The 16278-nt window shown below is 58.4% G+C and overlaps 2 protein-coding genes across 3 annotated transcripts in view; one reads left to right on the top strand and one right to left on the bottom strand.

Moving 5' to 3' along the window:
• Positions 1 to 9491, bottom strand: part of PODNL1 (podocan like 1) — a gene marked incomplete in the record, with an annotated part of 17989 nt that extends 8498 nt beyond the window's left edge. Inside the window, 9 exon segments of the mRNA XM_034792596.1 lie at positions 807 to 955; positions 1663 to 2320; positions 2814 to 3082; positions 3647 to 3803; positions 4232 to 4341; positions 5116 to 5180; positions 6081 to 6174; positions 6763 to 7011; positions 8801 to 9491. Of these exon segments, the coding sequence (XP_034648487.1) occupies positions 807 to 955; positions 1663 to 2320; positions 2814 to 3082; positions 3647 to 3803; positions 4232 to 4341; positions 5116 to 5180; positions 6081 to 6174; positions 6763 to 7011; positions 8801 to 9262 (2213 nt within the window).
• A 6618-nt stretch (positions 9492 to 16109) lies between these two features.
• Positions 16110 to 16278, top strand: part of DCAF15 (DDB1 and CUL4 associated factor 15) — a 21797-nt gene continuing 21628 nt past the window's right edge. The window contains exon 1 of one of the 2 annotated variants that reach the window (XM_034793148.1): positions 16110 to 16246. In XM_034793148.1, coding sequence (XP_034649039.1) covers positions 16112 to 16246 — 135 coding nt within the window. In that variant the 5' untranslated portion in view covers positions 16110 to 16111. The remainder of the gene's footprint in view (positions 16247 to 16278) is intronic. The other variant, XM_034793149.1, reaches the window with a different exon arrangement.

The following is a 16278-nucleotide window of genomic DNA, read 5'->3' as shown; positions in this document are numbered from 1 at the left end:
GGGGGGTCCGCTGGGTCCGCTGGGTCCGCGGGGCCGCGAGCCGGGGGGTCCGCGGGGCTGGGAGGTCCGCGGGAGCGGGGGGTCCGCGGGGCCAGGGGGTGCGCCGGGCCACCAGGGGCTGGCAGTGCTGGGCGGGCCGGGGGTGGTCGGCCGGGGCCGGCACCCCAGGGCCCGAGCCGACCCAGGCTGGAGCCGCCGGGGGGCCAGCCTGGGCCGCGCCTCCTCCCCCCACACCACCCCTTACCTGCTACAGGCTTCCCGCGACTCAAATGTTCGCGGGAAGCAGGGGAGGGGGCGGAGACTTTGGGAGGGGGCGGAGTTGGGGTGGGGCTGGGGGCGGGGCCGGGGCCCCTGGGAGTGTCCTCCATTTGGAGGCACAAAATATGGTAACCCTACCCATGGGTTGCAACTCCGGGGGCTAGCCGGAGCCACCGCCCCTGCTCCCCACTATAGCTGGATTTTCCCCAGCGAAGCTAGTGCAAGGCGTGCTCCCAGCTGCAATGTAGACACACCTCCAGCGAGCCAGGGGTCCTGACTCCCAGCCCCCCCTGCTCTGACCTTCACCCCACACCCCTCCCAGAGCCAGGGACAGAGACCAAGGGGTCCTGACTCCCAGCCCCCCCTGCTCTGACCCCTTCACCCCACTCCCTTCCCAGAACCAGGGACAGAGACCAAGGGGTCCTGATGCCCAGTCCCCTGCTCTGGCCCCACCTTCTGGAAAGGTCGGTGGGAAAGCCGGTCAGCAGGACGGCAGGGCAGGAGCCTGCCTGTGCTCCCAGCACTAACCTCCCTGCTCCGGCTGTTACCTGAGGACGATGGCTCGGATGTCGGGGATGGTGTGGAAGGCTTCGGCCCCAATGACGGCAATGCGGTTGTGCTGGAGATACAGGTACTCGAGGGACTCTGGCAAGTCCGGGGGGATGTAGGACAATTCGTTGTTGCTGAGATCCAGGAGCTGGGGAGCAGGAGGGACGGGGTTACCCAGGCCAACAGCAGAGTTCTGACCAGCATCTTGGATTCGCTCTACGCCACTAGTGGCTAGTAACACCCTGCCAGGCCTGACTGTTCTGGACAAGATTCTTGCAGGGCAGGCTGGTCGGGGACTTGATCACAGCCTTCAAGTCCCTACGCTGGGAGAGGGGAGCAAACTCCATTCAGCATGTTGTTAGCCTGTGCAACTCCCTGTCACATGAAGTCAATGAGGCTGCGACCAGTCAGACTCGAAGAGGGGGCTGGATGTTTGTATGGATGACAAGGAGATCTGGAGTTAGAACGGTTCTGGGAGGGAGATTAAACCTCGTGGTTTTAAGCCAATCTCTATTAGGAGACCTTCATGGGGGGCTGAGTGTCCCTGTGGGGGTTCCTGCACCTTCAGCTGAGGCATCTAATGCTCTGATCCTCTCTGAGCCCGGATAAGGGGCTTCTTGGCCATTAGTCCTGATCCTGTCTGACACTGCCTTGCTACCAGAGGGCTCTTTACCCTAGCAATGAAGGTACAAGCTCAGGAGTTCTGGTGCCTCATCTCTAATCACCGAGCCATGTCCGCTCCCAGAGCCAGGATAGAACCCAGGAGTCCTGGCTCCCAGCTCCCCCCCTCTAACCACTCGACCCCACTGCCCTCTCCGCTTACATCATTAGGGCAATCGTCCCCCCCCCCCTCACCTTGAGCCCCTGCAGCTCCTGCCACGTGCCAGGGGTGATGGAGCCGATGCGCAGCCTGTTGTGGGCCAGGTGCAGCTCCTTGAGGCCGGCCAGGTTGGCCAGCAGCTCGGGCGAGAGGGAGTTGATCTGGTTCTTGTGTAGCTTGAGCACCTCGAGGCTGGGCGGGAGGCCGGCGGGCAGGAGCGTGAGCTGGTTCCCCGAGAGGTCCAGGTTCTCGAGCCGGCGCAGCTTGCGGAAGGCCAGCCGGTGGATCTTGGCGCTGTAGAGGCGGTTGTAGCTCAGGTTGAGCTCGGCCAGCAGGTAGGTGTTGGCGAAGTCGTGCAGGCCGATGTGAGTGATCTGGTTGTGCAGGATCATGAGGGAGCGCACCCGGCGGGGCAGCCCCGGGGGCACCCGCTCCAGCCGGTTGTTGTAGAGGTGCAGGGTGTGCAGGTGGCGCAGCTTGAGGAAGGCGTCGGGGTGGACGCCGGCGGCCGTCAGGCGGTTGTTCTGCAGCAGCAGGTACTGCAGGCCGCGCACCCGGCTCAGGCAGTCCCGGGGCAGCGAGCCGATGCGGTTCTTGCCCAGGTGCAGGATCACGATGTTCGGGGGGAAGCCAGCCGGGATCTCGGTCAGGTTGTTGTTAGACAGATCCAGGTACTCCAGGCTCTTCAGCTTGCTGCAGAGAAGAAGGGGAACGGGGCGCTGGCTTGGGGTGAGCAGCTAGTGCCGTAGCCTCCTGCTGTACTGGACCCAGGAGTCCTGACGCGCTGGTCCCTCCCTGCTCTAACCACTAGCCCCCACTCTCCTCTCCGAGCTGGAAATAGAACCCAGGAGTCCTGGCTCCCAGCCCCCCTGCTCTAACCACTAGACCCCACTCTCCTCCCCGATCTGGAAATAGAACCCAGGAGTCCTGGCTCCCAGCCCCCCCTGCTCTAACCACTAGCCCCCACTCTCCTCCCCGAGCTGGAAATAGAACCCAGGAGTCCTGGCGCCCAGTCCCCTGCTCTAACACCTAACCCATATCCTCCTCCCAAAGCCAGAACAGAACCCAGGAGTCCTGACTCCCAGCCCCACTGGCTATAACCACTAGACCCCCCTCCCTGCCCAGAAGTCCCATCTCCTCTGCTCTAACCACTCTGCCACGCTGCAGCTCCCGCCCCCAGGCTCACCTGAAGGTGGCAGGGTCCATGCCCTGGTTGGACAGGTTGTTGTTCTGCAGGTAGAGCTCTCGAAGCTTCCAGTGGCTGCTCAGTGCCCCTTTGGGAATCCGGGCGATGTGGTTGTTCTGCAGGGAGGGGAGGTCGCGGCCACTAGAGACGGGAGAAGCTCCCAAGCCCGCCTCAGACACCGTCAGCAGGCCTGGGGGGGAGACTGCCCTCGATACGGTACCAAGATAACCACTAGGCCACCCAGCCCGGACGCCATCTGAATGGCAGAGCTGGAGCACAGAGAGGGGATGGACTTGCCCAAGGTCCCAGAGTGAGTCAAAGGCCACGCTGAGAATAGAATCCAGGAGTCCTGGCTCCTAGCCCCCTGCTCTAACCACTAGCTCCCACTCCCCTCCCGGAGCCGGAAACGGAACCCAGGAGTCCTGGCTCCCAGCTCCCAGCTCTAACCACTAGATCCCACTCCCCTCCCAGAGCTGGAAAGAGAACCCAGGAGTCCTGGCTCCCAGCCCCCAGCTCTAACCACTAGATCCCACTCCCCTTCTGGAGCTGGAAAGAGAACCCAGGAGTCCTGGCTCCCAGCCCCCTGCTCTAACCACTAGACCCCACACCCCTCCCGGAGCTGGAAAGAGAACCCAAGAGTCCTGGCTCCCAGCCCCCTGCTCTAACCACTGGCCTACACCTCCTCTTCCCATATCAAAGGCAAACGGCTGTGGGGCTTTGGGATGTGTCATGCCCCAGGGAGCCAGGCCAACCACACGGTTTATACAAAGCACCTGCGGAGGCAGACCCCACCCCACCCCCAACCCCGGTCATGAGCCCAGGCCCTGCCCCACCTGTAAGTGGAGCCGGACGAGCGCAGGGGGCAGGTTCTGGGGCAAGTAGCTGAGCCGGTTGCTGGAGAGGATCATGGTGCTGACGGTGTCAGAGCCGTTGAAGGCGTCATAGGGGAGCCCGGTGTTGGTCAGCTGGTTGTTGTGAAGATACACGGACCTGCATGGAGGAGAGGGAAGCAAAACAGAGCTGACACCAGAGTCTCTGGGGTAGGGTAATGCCCCTGTCTTGCCCCCAAGGGGAGAGCGCCCCCTAGTGAGCCTCCAGCCCTGCAGCACAGCGCCCCCTAGTGCCATGCTGGGGTGAGCACTGACTGCAAGGACAGAGCACCCCCGAGCGAGCCCCCATCCCGCTCCCTGCAGCACAGCGCCCCCTAGCACTGCACTGGGACACTGAGGTCAACACAGAGGGGAGAGCGCCCCCTACTGAGCTCCCTACCCAGCTTGAAGAAGAGGCCCACACTAATCAGGCCCAGAGCTTGGCTTAGCCAGTCCAACCCACTGAGATCAGCAAACACCCCACAGCTGCAGGCCCCGTCCGTCGGACTCCCGCGTGCCCGAGGCAGGAGGCCTGGATGGCGTCTCTACCTGAGGTTGGCTTTCTGCCCAAAGGTGAGCGGGTAGACTTCGGTGAGCAGGTTGGCAGCCAGGTCCACTATGCGCACTGTGCTGGGGAGGATCTGCGGTGCTACCGTGAGCTGGGAAAAAACCAAAGGGGGACGGGCCGATTCTAGCGGATCAGTGTGGCCCTGGATTTACCCACTGCCGCCAGAGGGCCTGGCCAGGCATTATACAGGGATTGCTTCACTGGTCAGTGGCATGCAGCCACCGCGGGGGTCAGAGGCAGCAGCTGTTTCTACAGGGATTGCTCAACATCTGGTCTGGGGTAGAACACAGCAGCTGTTTCACAGTGCCCAGGAACACCACACAAAGGTTTAGGACAGGAAGTGGAGAGGAATCCTCTCTCCAATGAGCACAGCAGCAGGAGGTTAGGAAGACATGATGGACTCACACCAGGGTTAGCACAGACACTTGAGGGGAATGTGTCAGCATCTCTAATGACCATGTGGGACCTGTCTCCTCTGAAAGGCGGCACCTCCTGCAGCACGGCGCCCCCATGCTGGGCCCCGGGGTCAGCACGGACTCAGAGGGGAGCGCCCCCTAGTGCTGCACTGACTCAAGGGACAGCGCCGCCTACTGAGTCCACCAATCTGCTCCCTGCAGCGCAGCGCCCCCTAGTGCCACATGACGGAGTCACCCATAGCGCCCCCTGCAGCACCCTTGGCTTTCCCTGGAGGTCCCATCCCACTGGCGACCACACTCAGCATGGTTTAGCTTGTGAAATCCCCCTCTCACACACACACGTGCAGAGCCCCCTCCACCTAGCTGGACACCAACCCCTGGCACCATCCCCGCTCGTTAAAGCTGCTGTGAACGCTGCGCACCGGGTCAGAGGACAGCCGCGCACACACCTTGTTGTTGGCCAGGTAGATGTACTGCAGCGAGTCCAGGGACTCAAAGGCTTCATCCGGGAGGCCTAGAAAGCAGCAGAGAGAAGAGCGGAGATTGCCTAGTCCGGGCACACCCTGCGCAGAAGGGAGGCCAGGACTTGAACCTGCTCCATCCAGCTAGTGAACTCAGACCCTGCCTCCCACCCTGAAAGGCCCCGTGGCTGCTTCCACTCCCCCACGGAGCTACGCATCCTGTAGCTGGCATCCAGCTACCCAGAATGCTTTGCATCCAGCTTCCCACCAGGCTTTTCTAGAACGGTCCCCAAAATCTTCCCAGGCTGCTAAAATGCAGCTGCCTCTGGGGTGGAGTGTGGCAGCCGTTCACACAACACTACATAGGGATCGTTCACCCAACGCTGAAATGCAGCTGCCTCTGGGGTGGAGTGTGGCAGCCGTTCACACAACACTACAGAGGGATCGTTCACCCAGCACTGAAATGCAGCTGCCTCTGGGGTGGAGTGTGGCAGCCGTTCACACAACACTACATAGGGATCGTTCACCCAACGCTGAAATGCAGCTGCCTCTGGGGTGGAGTGTGGCAGCCGTTCACACAACACTACATAGGGATCGTTCACCCAGCGTTGAAATGCAGCTGCCTCTGGGGTAGGAACCAGCAGCTGTTTAACAGCATGCGACAAGGCTGCACAAGAATTTAGAAGTGGAAGTGGAGGAAATTCCTGTATCCCGCTGAAACTGCAGGACGGGGGGACGGCCTGCAAGGGCATCCTTCTGGGATTCAAGGAGAGGAGGATAAAGGGACGATGGGCTCGGATACCGGACCATGGGGATTTCTGTTCTGTAGGAGGCCGGGAAGAGCTCTCCCTGGACACGCACACTCACGCCCAGGTCACGTTGGCACAGTCCCTGCCCACGGCACCACCCCCTTCAATGGCGTCCCAGCCCCCTGCCCACGATGGCTCCCTCACCATCGGAGATGATGTGGTTGTTGTGCAGGTTGAGGGTTTTCAGGCTGGTCAGCTGGGCCAGCTCGTCGTAGGGCAGCTCCCGTAGCTGGTTATTCTGCAGAAGGAGACCCGCTCACCTCAGTCCCTGGGGAAGTGGGAGGCGTTTGCCCAGGGCCAGAGGGCAGCAGTGAGAGAGAGATGGGAGGTGGAGAGTCAGGGAAGGGCTGCTCTGGGCTCTGGAAGGGGTTCCACTGGGGCACCGCCTCCGACGGCCCCCGGCCACCCCCCGACCACAGCCTCAGACGGTCCCCGGCCGCCCCCCGACCCCCGGGGCACTGCCTCCAATGGCCCCCGGCTATCCCCTATAATAATAATAATTAATGGAGATATCCCATCTCCTAGAACTGGAAGGGACCTTGAAAGGTCATTGAGTCCAGCCCCCTGCCTTCACTAGCAGGACCAAGTACTGATTTTGCCCCAGATCCCCAAGTGGCCCCCTCAAGGATTGAACTCACAAGCCCAGGTTTAGCAGGCCAATGCTCAAACCACTGAGCTATCCCTCCCCTGACCCCTGGGGCACCGCCTCCGATGGCCCCCGGCTTCCCCTGACTCCTGGGTTGCTCTATAGACCCTCCTTGGTAACTGGGATCTGGCCCTGGCTGGGCTCCCGGGTTCACTGCGGGGCAGGGCCGGGGACAGTTACCTGCAGAGAAAGATGCTGCACGGCTCTGGAGACGTTGCTGGGGAAGACGTGCAGGTCGAGCCCACCACACTCCACCGTCTCCTCTGAGGGGCAGGTGCAGTTGGCCGGGCAGCCTGGGGTGTTCTTCGGGGAAAGGGCCCCCCCGCCTAGCCGGGGGGATGGGGCCGCGTCCTTGTCATCCTGGCTCCCGACCAGGCAGAAGGAGGGGATCTGCACAAAGAGGACCAGGAGACAGCCGCAGCTCAGCCGCTGGGGAGAGGGGGAGAGGGTCTGGTGAATTCCGGAGCGAACTGAACCGTCTGTATGCCGCGGGCCTGCGGAGCGGGGATCCCGAGGGCTCCTACCAGCCCAGGCCTGGCGCTGCTCGGCCCCATCAATGCAGGCTCTGTCTCCAGAGCACCAGCATATGCTGCGGGGGGATGAAGGGCCCCACAGAGCCAGGCCCGCTGGGGATCCAGGCAGGTCGGTTTACAGGGCACTTGGCAGCTCTGAAATGCCTTAGTTGTTGTTTTAGCCGGCCTGGCAGGCGATCAGCTCCCCCCAGCCGCACAGGCCGGCTGCCGGATTGCGTGTGCACGGGTGTGTGTGTCTGTAAATTAACACATCAGCCCCTGGCACAACGGGGCTCTGATCTCGGTCAGGGGCTGCAGTCTGGGCAGGTTCTGGGGTGGAGTTGGGGATGAGGGCTTTGGGGTGCAGGAGGGGGCTCCGGGTTTGGGGAGGCTCAGGGCAGGGGATTGGGGTGCGGGCTTACCCTGGGCGGCTCCCGGGCGGCGGTGCTGCAGAGACAAGGCAGGCCGCCTGCCCGTTCTGGTGCACTGCTCTGTGCCGCGGAAGTGGCCAGCAGGTCCAGCTCCTAGGCGGGGAGGGGCAGGAGGCTCCACGGCGGAGTGTGGAGCCGTTCCATGGGGCGGGGGCAGCATGCGGAGCCCCATGCCCCCCCCACGTAGGAGCCAGACCTGCTGGCCGCTTCCGGGGCGCAGTGTGGTGCCCCAGGACAGGTAGGGCCTAGCCTGCCTTGGCTCCACAGCACCACCAACCGGACTTTAAACAGCCTGGCTGGCAGTGCCAACCGGAGCTGCCAGGGTCCCTTTTTGACCGGGTGTTCCAGTCGAAAACCGGATACCTGGTCACCCTAACTATAATACAAAAAACCCCCGCTCTCCCACTGCCTGTTTCGTTCCCTGGCCACACGCTTTATCGGAAGCGACGTGTACATTTGTGGAACGACAGGTACACACTACAGGGCTCCCACGAGCTCTGTTCGGTATCCCAGGGAGGGTAACACCAGATGGGACTGAGCCCTGGAAAACAGCCTGGAGGGACTGGCCCTGCAGGGCTAGATGGGCTCCGATAGATTCACCGGCCCCGATCCCCCACAGAACAGGTGCGGCCCGGACACACTCCTGTCCTGTCCTGTCCCACCAGAGCAGGATCTGTTCAGTCTTCAGCTTCTCCGCTGAGGCTGCCAAAAGGGACCCAACTGTGACGTGGTTAGAAATGGGCCGGGACCGGGGCACTTGCTCCCTTCCCCTTTGGGAGCCGAGTGTGAAATGAGCGGGCAGGATCCCAGCCCAGTTCCCAGCCTGACGGGCAGGAAATGGCCCCTTGTTGACAGTAGCTCTGCTCTGACTGGGGGAGGGGGGTTGTACCTGCAGGGCAGGGCTAAGGCGCATTGATTGCTGGATCTCCACTGGGCCTTGCCTGGGGAATCCCCTTGGACACAGCCGCACCAGGAGAGCCCTAGCAGCTGAACCACTGGGTCATGAACCCTGCTCAGAGCAGGTGGGGGGCAGGGCCAGCGGGAGACTGTCCCCCAAAGGCTGGGATGAATCCCTCATAAGATTTCCCCCTTTTGGCCCATGCCACGGGTCTGGGAGATCTCCTCCCTCCTCCAGCACAGAGTGGGATTGCCCCCAGCTGCCCTCATGAGTCACCCACCTCTCCCCAGCCCAAGCAGGCATCACCAGAGCCTCTTCGCCAACAAGCCGTAACTCCGCTGGGTCCCCAAAACGCCGGAGCCGAAGCTCTCCCTCACCATAGCCAGGTCCCAGCTGCGAGGCTCCCAGGCTCCACTCTGCAGTCTTCCCAGGATCTTTAATTGAAGCCAGACCAGCACAGGGCTCCTGACTCCCGCCGCTCTGTCCTCGCCTCCGAAATAAAGATCGTCCTCACATGGTCCCCACAGGAACAGTCGCGTTCCACACACCCCCACGCTCGCCTCCCGGAGCACTGGAAAAGGAAACGGAGAAAGCAACCTGCCAGGAGCTGTCGCGCTGCCTGGGCGTGAGCTGCAGCCGGGACGCTGTGTCTTCGCTTGCTGTTGTCTTCTAGTCTGATCAAAGCCGAGGGAGGGAGGTGGGATGGGGGGAGAATCGGGCTCTGGGCAAGTAGGGGGGCTTCGTGTCTGCTGCGATTGGGGTTGCATAATGGGGCTGGCAGAGGTCCTGAAGAAATGTTTGGAAGGGATCACGTTTACTGGCTCTGGTATTCCAACCATGTAAAAGGCAGATAGGACTCTGGGGAAACTTCACTGTTGCTGTTTGTTTTTCCTGAGTGCGGTCGGAACCGCCATGTTCTGCCCACGCCCCGATCCTGTGCTGCTCCGCACTCAGTCGCTAAGCTGCCCTCCACGCAGGCTGGCTTGGTGCTAGCGCTGCCACATCACCCGGGGGAAACTGAGGCATAATGAGCTGACGTGACTTGCCCAAGGTCACCCAGGGCATTGGAAAGAAGTCAGGGGTTCTTCCTCAAAATCCCCTCACTAGACCCCACTCCCATCCCAGAGCTGGGAATAGAACCCAGGAGTCCTGGTTCCCAGCCCCGCCTCCTCTAACCACTAGACCCCACTTCCATCCTAGAGCTAGCAATAGATCCCAGGAGTCCTGACTCTCAGTCTTCCTGCTGTAAGCACTGGACTAACATTTCCCCCCCACCAAGCTGAGACTGGCCCCTACCCCAGGAAACATAAGCCCCCAGATCATGCCCACTAGACCACAAGTCTCTGATCTCTGGGCTCTGCTCCCACTAGGGACCCCAGATTTCTCCCACTAACCAATGGGAGGTGGGAATTCCCAGATTCCCCCCTCCCCTCTGCCAAACCCTGGGATTCAGCTTCCCGGCTGCCCATTCCTTGTTGCTGAGTTATCCAGGGGCAGAGCCCAGGGGCCAGCAAGGGGACGTTGCCTGATTCCCATATGGGGTAACATTGCTGGCTCCCGATGGGCCGTGAAGAATGTAATTTGTCCAGCCTCAAAGACCTCCCTGGGAATCGCAGTGTTTGTGCTTTGGAGTCAGTGGTAATGGCCAATTACCGTAACTGAAATACTTGTCACCCGGCCAGCTGTAAGCCGCTACACAGTTGCTTCCAGCAGGCTGGGTGCAAATTCAAGAGACCACAGGGGCTTTCTCCGAGCCCGTCTGGACAAGCCCCATGGGCTCTGCAGGGAGCAGGGGCTGACTCCCTGGATTGGCTCCCAAACCGCCCCCACCCCCAGGATCGCCCCACTATCGAATGAGCATCGTTCGATTCAAGGCAGCTATTTCTCTGGGCCCATCCATCACACAGAAGGATGAACTCCTCTCTGGCTCCCGTTCTCAGTGCTGCTGTTGGCCCCTCTGCTCCAAACCCTTCATAACTCATGCCCCTCACGCAGATCTCACGACGGGAGGTGGGGCCACGTCTCTGGGCTTCTGTCTCTTCTAGTGCCGGAAGGACAGCTCATCCCAACCCAGCCCTACATGCTGCTCTAGGCAAAGACGGATTGGCACCCCTTGACCCAGATGGCTTGCTGCTTCCATCTCCTCCCAATCCCCCCTTGTCTGTGTCATTCCCCCCACCTGTAGGGGCCCCCTGGTTTCTGCTCATATGTCTGTAGCTGGTGCTTCGAGATTTCAAAACATGCCCCCAGAATTCTTTGCACCTCCTGCAGAGTTAGCAGTTCAGAAGTGCTGAGACAGCTGCCACAAAGGATTCTGGGACACTGAAGTGCCACTACTGCAAAGGATTCTGGGGCACTGAGGTACCTCTGCAGCAAGAATCGACGCCGTCATGTTTGTGAACACCGTCTAGTGGTAGTTCTCATTACAGTACTTCTTAGTACAGGAAATGTCTGTAGGGCTACACTACCTGGAGCCCCCTCCCGTCCGGGGTAACATGCACGGCTCCACAACACACATGCAATATTGCCAACCCCAACCGTTCAAACTCCAGGAAATGTTTGAGTTCTTTTCCTTTGCCTTTTTGAGCCATACAAGGGCCATGTTTCCAGGCTTTACTCTGCTGCGCCGGGCTAGAATAGGACGGCTTTTAAAAAAGAAAAGCCGAGATTCTCACGAAATAACATGACTCCAAGAGCTGGAGCTTTAAGAAAACCACCAAATATCACAAGACTGGGTAAGGCTGCACATGGCTGAGTGTGCCTTTTCCCTGGGCTTGTTCTCATAAGCCATCCTTGGCCCAGCCACAGTGTGCCATCTAAGCATGGCCCAGTGGCTAGGCCCTGGACGGGGACTCAGGATGTAGGGTTCTATTTGCTCTGTCCTGTTGGGGGCACCAGACAGGCCACTTCACCTCTCTGTACCTCTGTTTCCCCATCTGTGATGTGGGGATGACGATACCTCATTTAAAGCTGCTTCGAGAAGGTGCAGATGAAATGCGCTACCTGAGAGCAAAGTATCAGACTCGTCCCATTTCGACCCAATGTTTCAGCTTCAGTTCTTTCATTCCTTGCAAACTGAAATCCAAGGAGGATGCTAGAATGTGCTCCAGCCACTGCCAAAACCAAATCATTACAAAACCTTAGCTGTGTTTTAAGCTCTCCTTTCAATGCCACACACTTCTTATAATTACAGACTCTCAAGACCAAGCCAGGTCACTGGAAAGCACTGAAGCTGTTAAAAGCCATGGGGCCAGATTTCCAATACACCTCTACCCCGATATAACGCTGTCCTCGGGAGCCAAAAAATCTTACCACATTATAGGTGAAACCGCGTTATATCGAACTTGCTTTGATCCGCAGGAGTACGCAGCCCCGCCCCCCTGGAGCACTGCTTTACTGCGTTATATCCGAATTCGTGTTATATCGGGTCGTGTTACAGCGGGGTGGAGGTGTACCACCATGAAGTACAACAGAGAAACCCACCATCCTTAAAGCAAAACTGAGGAGTACCCAAACTCCTTACAAGGTCAGAATCATCCTTGGCTCCTAATTGGCAACGCCCAATTTCTTTCAATCTAATTTACTTTCATGCCGTTCGTGTACTTTGCAATTTGCTCCTCAAGCGGTTGATCCGTGAAACTGATGTGTACGTCGTTTTTCTGTAGAGGACAGGAAGGATCTATGGATTTGCTATATCCAATCTGACCATCCATCCAGCTAGGTCTCTGTCCAGCTTCTTAGAGTACCCGTTCAGAGCACTATCCCATGTAATTTAGTACACCTGCTTCGCTAGTGCATTGGATCAACATCCACCTACTCTAATATCCCAGCTCCTACTGCACAGGTTTTGTTAAAAGGTTAAGTGACTTTACTGGCAAAAGCTCTGCCGCTGACAAAGTTATTTTGGCAGTGCACACTCCCGCATGGGTGCTGGCACCTTGAGGCCACACACGGCATCAGAGTGTATGGGCAAAAAGGCAATGAATTATGGGTAGGCATCCCAGCATCCTACGTGTCCCACCTGCAAGTGTGCTGCCTTGTGGGGCATTTTTAGGCTGCGTGGTGGGATAGCCGTACTTCTCTCAGGGAATTGTGGGAATCTGGGGTCAAAGGCCCACCACTGCCTCTGTCCCGTCCCATAATCTACCGCCCTTGCGCATCATCTTCAAACGCGCTGTTGCAAATCCAGATGGACTTTTGAAAATGGAATTTAGCTTCTTTAGTCACTCAGGCGCTATAAAAATGTGACCCCCTAAGCCAAAACGCCATTTAGTCCCATATCCCTGACACCGGCTGCACTGGATCAGACCAGTAACGCTGGTCCACTAGCCTCCTTTCACCACTGGGACTTCACAGATGTCACTCTGTTGTATATAATGAATGAGGAGAGACCTCAGATTCTCTGCTCCAAAATCACCATCACCAACTTGAACTACAGGAGACTCTCCATTAGCCAGGAACAATATAGAACCTATGACCCACAACTGAGCAGTTTTACATTGATGTCCCATGGCCACTTCTTTGTAGGAATACAGGTGTTTAAAAAAAAAGAAAAAAAAAAACCTTCCTGAGCCCTGCAGCAATCAGATGATGCCTTGTAGCACAACAGTGGATTAACACTTATCTTGCCTTACATCACTAACAATGCTATAATGGTAGGAAGATTCCCAAGCCCCTGTTTTAAAAATATTTCTGGTATTTGACTGGCTGCCCTTTGGAAGCTAGTTTTAAAGGCCTATTTATAGGTCCAGGCTCCAGCCTGGCTTGGCTGGCTCAAGGCCGGAATAGAACTGTAAACATATTTTTCTGGCTTTTCTTTTCTAATTCCCACATTCTGACCATTTGCCAGTGTATTAAGAGTCCTGCCAGCTTCTGAGTCAGACAGGGAATGGAGTCATGACTCTGCCTCTGTCCTGCAGAGAGCCGGGGATCTGGGGAACGGGGTATTTCCCCCCTCGCTGATCCTCTGCTCTCCTGGCAGGTGAATTTCAATGCCAAGGCTGAGCCGAGATCTGAAATGCCTCCTTATGCCAAGTGAGATGAATTTGGTCCTAAGGATTTATAGTGAGAAAGATGTCTCGTGGCAAAAGGCCAGAACTTGGAGTCAGGACTCCTGGGTTCTATTCCTGGCTCTGGGAGGAGAGTGTGCTGCAGTGGTTAGATCAGGGGTTTGGAAGCCAAGACATCTGGGTAGAAGGCAGGATTGAGCGTCACGACTCTTGGGTGCTACTTCTGGCTATGGGAGAAGCCTAATGGTGAGAGCACAGGGAGTTGTCTCTATCGCAGGCGCTGGAAGGCAGTGTGGTCTAGCGGTTAGTCCGAAGTGTTGTGCTACATCCCAGGCTCTGTGACCTTGGACAATTCACTTTCCTTCTCTGTGTTGCAGTTTCCCCTCTATGAGATAAAAGGGGTTAATCATACCGACCTACCTCCCAGAAGTGTTGTGAAGCTCAGTCCATTAATGTTGGCAAAGTGCTTGAACGCGTTGGATGGAAGACGCAGGAGATGGTCAGAATATTATTAAAACCCCAACACTGATTAGAAGGGGGAAGCTCTCATCTTGTTTTCTGACTGATTCCTTCAATGTGCTTCCTAAATAAGTCAGTGATCATTTACTTAAATCATGCATAAATTATGATGGTGGATGCTGCATATCACAAGCCTTCTAGGATTCTACAAGGGATGGGTGACCCATCGTTTATATCCATGGCTTCAGACTTCATTTTCATGACCCATGCAGATGATTTCACATGCTGTTCAGTTGTGACAAGATGACACTGGACTGAAGCAATGACATTCTTAGGCAGTTAGATGATGTTTCCTTGTGGTCTTTTTGGTGGTGCTCATCACCGGACTGAGTGCAACAGAGATGAAGGAATTTATCTTCAGAACTCCCCTGGGGACATAAATCAAGTCTGGATGTCTTTCTAAAGTCGACGCTCAAACTCAGACAGAAGTTTGGGGCTTGATTCAGGAATCACCAGGTAGGATTCCCTGGTCTGTTTTCTGCCAGAAGACAGATCAGCGGATCAAAATGGTCTCTTTTGGCCTCAACATCCACGAATCTCCCTCTTTACACATGGGGGATGTTTTAGCGCAGCCTGATGACGTTTCAGTGCAGGGCGATGACAGAATTTGGGTGGGATGTACTGACAGTTTAAAGCATCAACCCACCGGGCACAGTGTCGTTTGGTTGGCATTGAGCTGCACCATCGTTGGGCGTTTAGCTGTTCCTACCATTGGGCTGCACCACCATCGATCACGACATGCTTTGGTTGTCAGCCCAATTGAGCAAGGTGGTACCATTTGGCTGCCCACCATTGTGGGCCATGCCACTGGGTTGTTGCCCCATTGGGTCCCAGGCCGTTTGGCTGCCATTGTCTTTGGGCTACACCGTCATTGGGCACAATGCCATTGACTTGCCATCCTGTTGGGTGCCATGCCTTTTTCCCGTGCCACGTCTCGGCTTTTGCCGTTGGGACACACCACATTTGGTTGCCATGCCATTTCCTGTGCCATGTCTGGGCTGTCATTTTCATTGGCTGTCACCGCCCAATGGGCACTGTACTGTTTGGCTATCATTGTCATTGGGCGCCATGCCATTTGGCTGCTGCCCCATTGGGCGCCATGCTGTTGGCTGCTGCCCCATAGGGTGCCATGCTGTTGGCTGTGGCCCCACTGGGTGCCATGCTGTTGGCTGTGGCCCCACTGGGTGCCATGCTGTTGGCTGTGCCCCATTGGGCACCATGTTGTTGGCTGTGCCCCAATGGGTGCCATGCTGTTGGCTGTTGCCCCATTGGGCGCCATGTTGTTGGCTGTGTCCCACTGGGCACCATGCTGTTGGCTGTGGCCCAATGGGCCCCATGTTGTTGGCTGTGGCAATGGGCGCCATGTTGTTGGCTGTGGCTGCATTGGGGGCCATGTTGTTGGCTGTGGCCCCACTGGGTGCCATGCTGTTGGCTGTGGCCCCACTGGGTGCCATGCTGTTGGCTGTGGCAATGGGCGCCATGTTGTTGGCTGTTGCCCCATTGGGCGCCATGTTGTTGNTGGCTGTGGCAATGGGCGCCATGTTGTTGGCTGTTGCCCCATTGGGCGCCATGTTGTTGGCTGTTGCCCCAATGGGCCCCATGCTGTGTTGGCTGTGACACATTGGGTGCCATGTTGTTGGCTGTGGCCATGGGCACTACACCATCTCTCACGTCAGGGCTGGGCTGTCACCACCGCGGGATGCCTGGGCCTCATGCACCCTGAGGACACATGGACCCTGTCGCCATGACGACGGCCCAGCGCCCTGTATTTCTCAGGCACCGCTTAGACGCCCCGCTCTGGAGACCCCCGTCGCCCAAGGGCCCTTGGTCTCGCCGCCTGCCAGCCCGGGAGGCGGGGCCTAGCTGATAGCGCTTCTCCATAGCAACCAAACGAGATAGAGACTGACAGGAGACAGCCACCAATCGGACAACGCGGACTGACGGGGCGGGGCGGGGAGGCGCATTCTGATTGGTGCGCGAGCCCTGCAGGGGCGGGGCGCTGGGATTGACAGGCCATCTGATGAATGGGAATCGCGGAGAGATCTTAAATCCCGGCGGGCGCCGGGGGGCTGGCCAATGGCAAAGCAGCGTGGGCGGGCCCGGGCGCAGGAGGCGGTGGCGGGCCGGGCTGCGCCGGAAGCTGAGGGGGCCGGGGGGAAAATGGCGCCCAGCTCGAAATCGGAGCGGGGCGGCCCGGGGGGGAAGCGGGGCCCGGCTGGAGCGGGGGGCGGATCCTCCTCCGGGGGGGCGCGGGGCCGCCGGGAGCACGTGGTGCGGCAGCTCGAGCGGGTCAAGGTGAGGGGGGGCGTTGGGGGAGGGGCGGGGGG

Source organism: Trachemys scripta, chromosome 16, assembly GCF_013100865.1.
Source record: "Trachemys scripta elegans isolate TJP31775 chromosome 16, CAS_Tse_1.0, whole genome shotgun sequence".
In the NCBI taxonomy this organism is placed as follows: Eukaryota; Metazoa; Chordata; order Testudines; family Emydidae; genus Trachemys; species Trachemys scripta.
The sequence above is the reverse complement of the archived record's forward strand: the minus strand, read 5'-3'. Positions and strand labels throughout refer to the sequence as shown.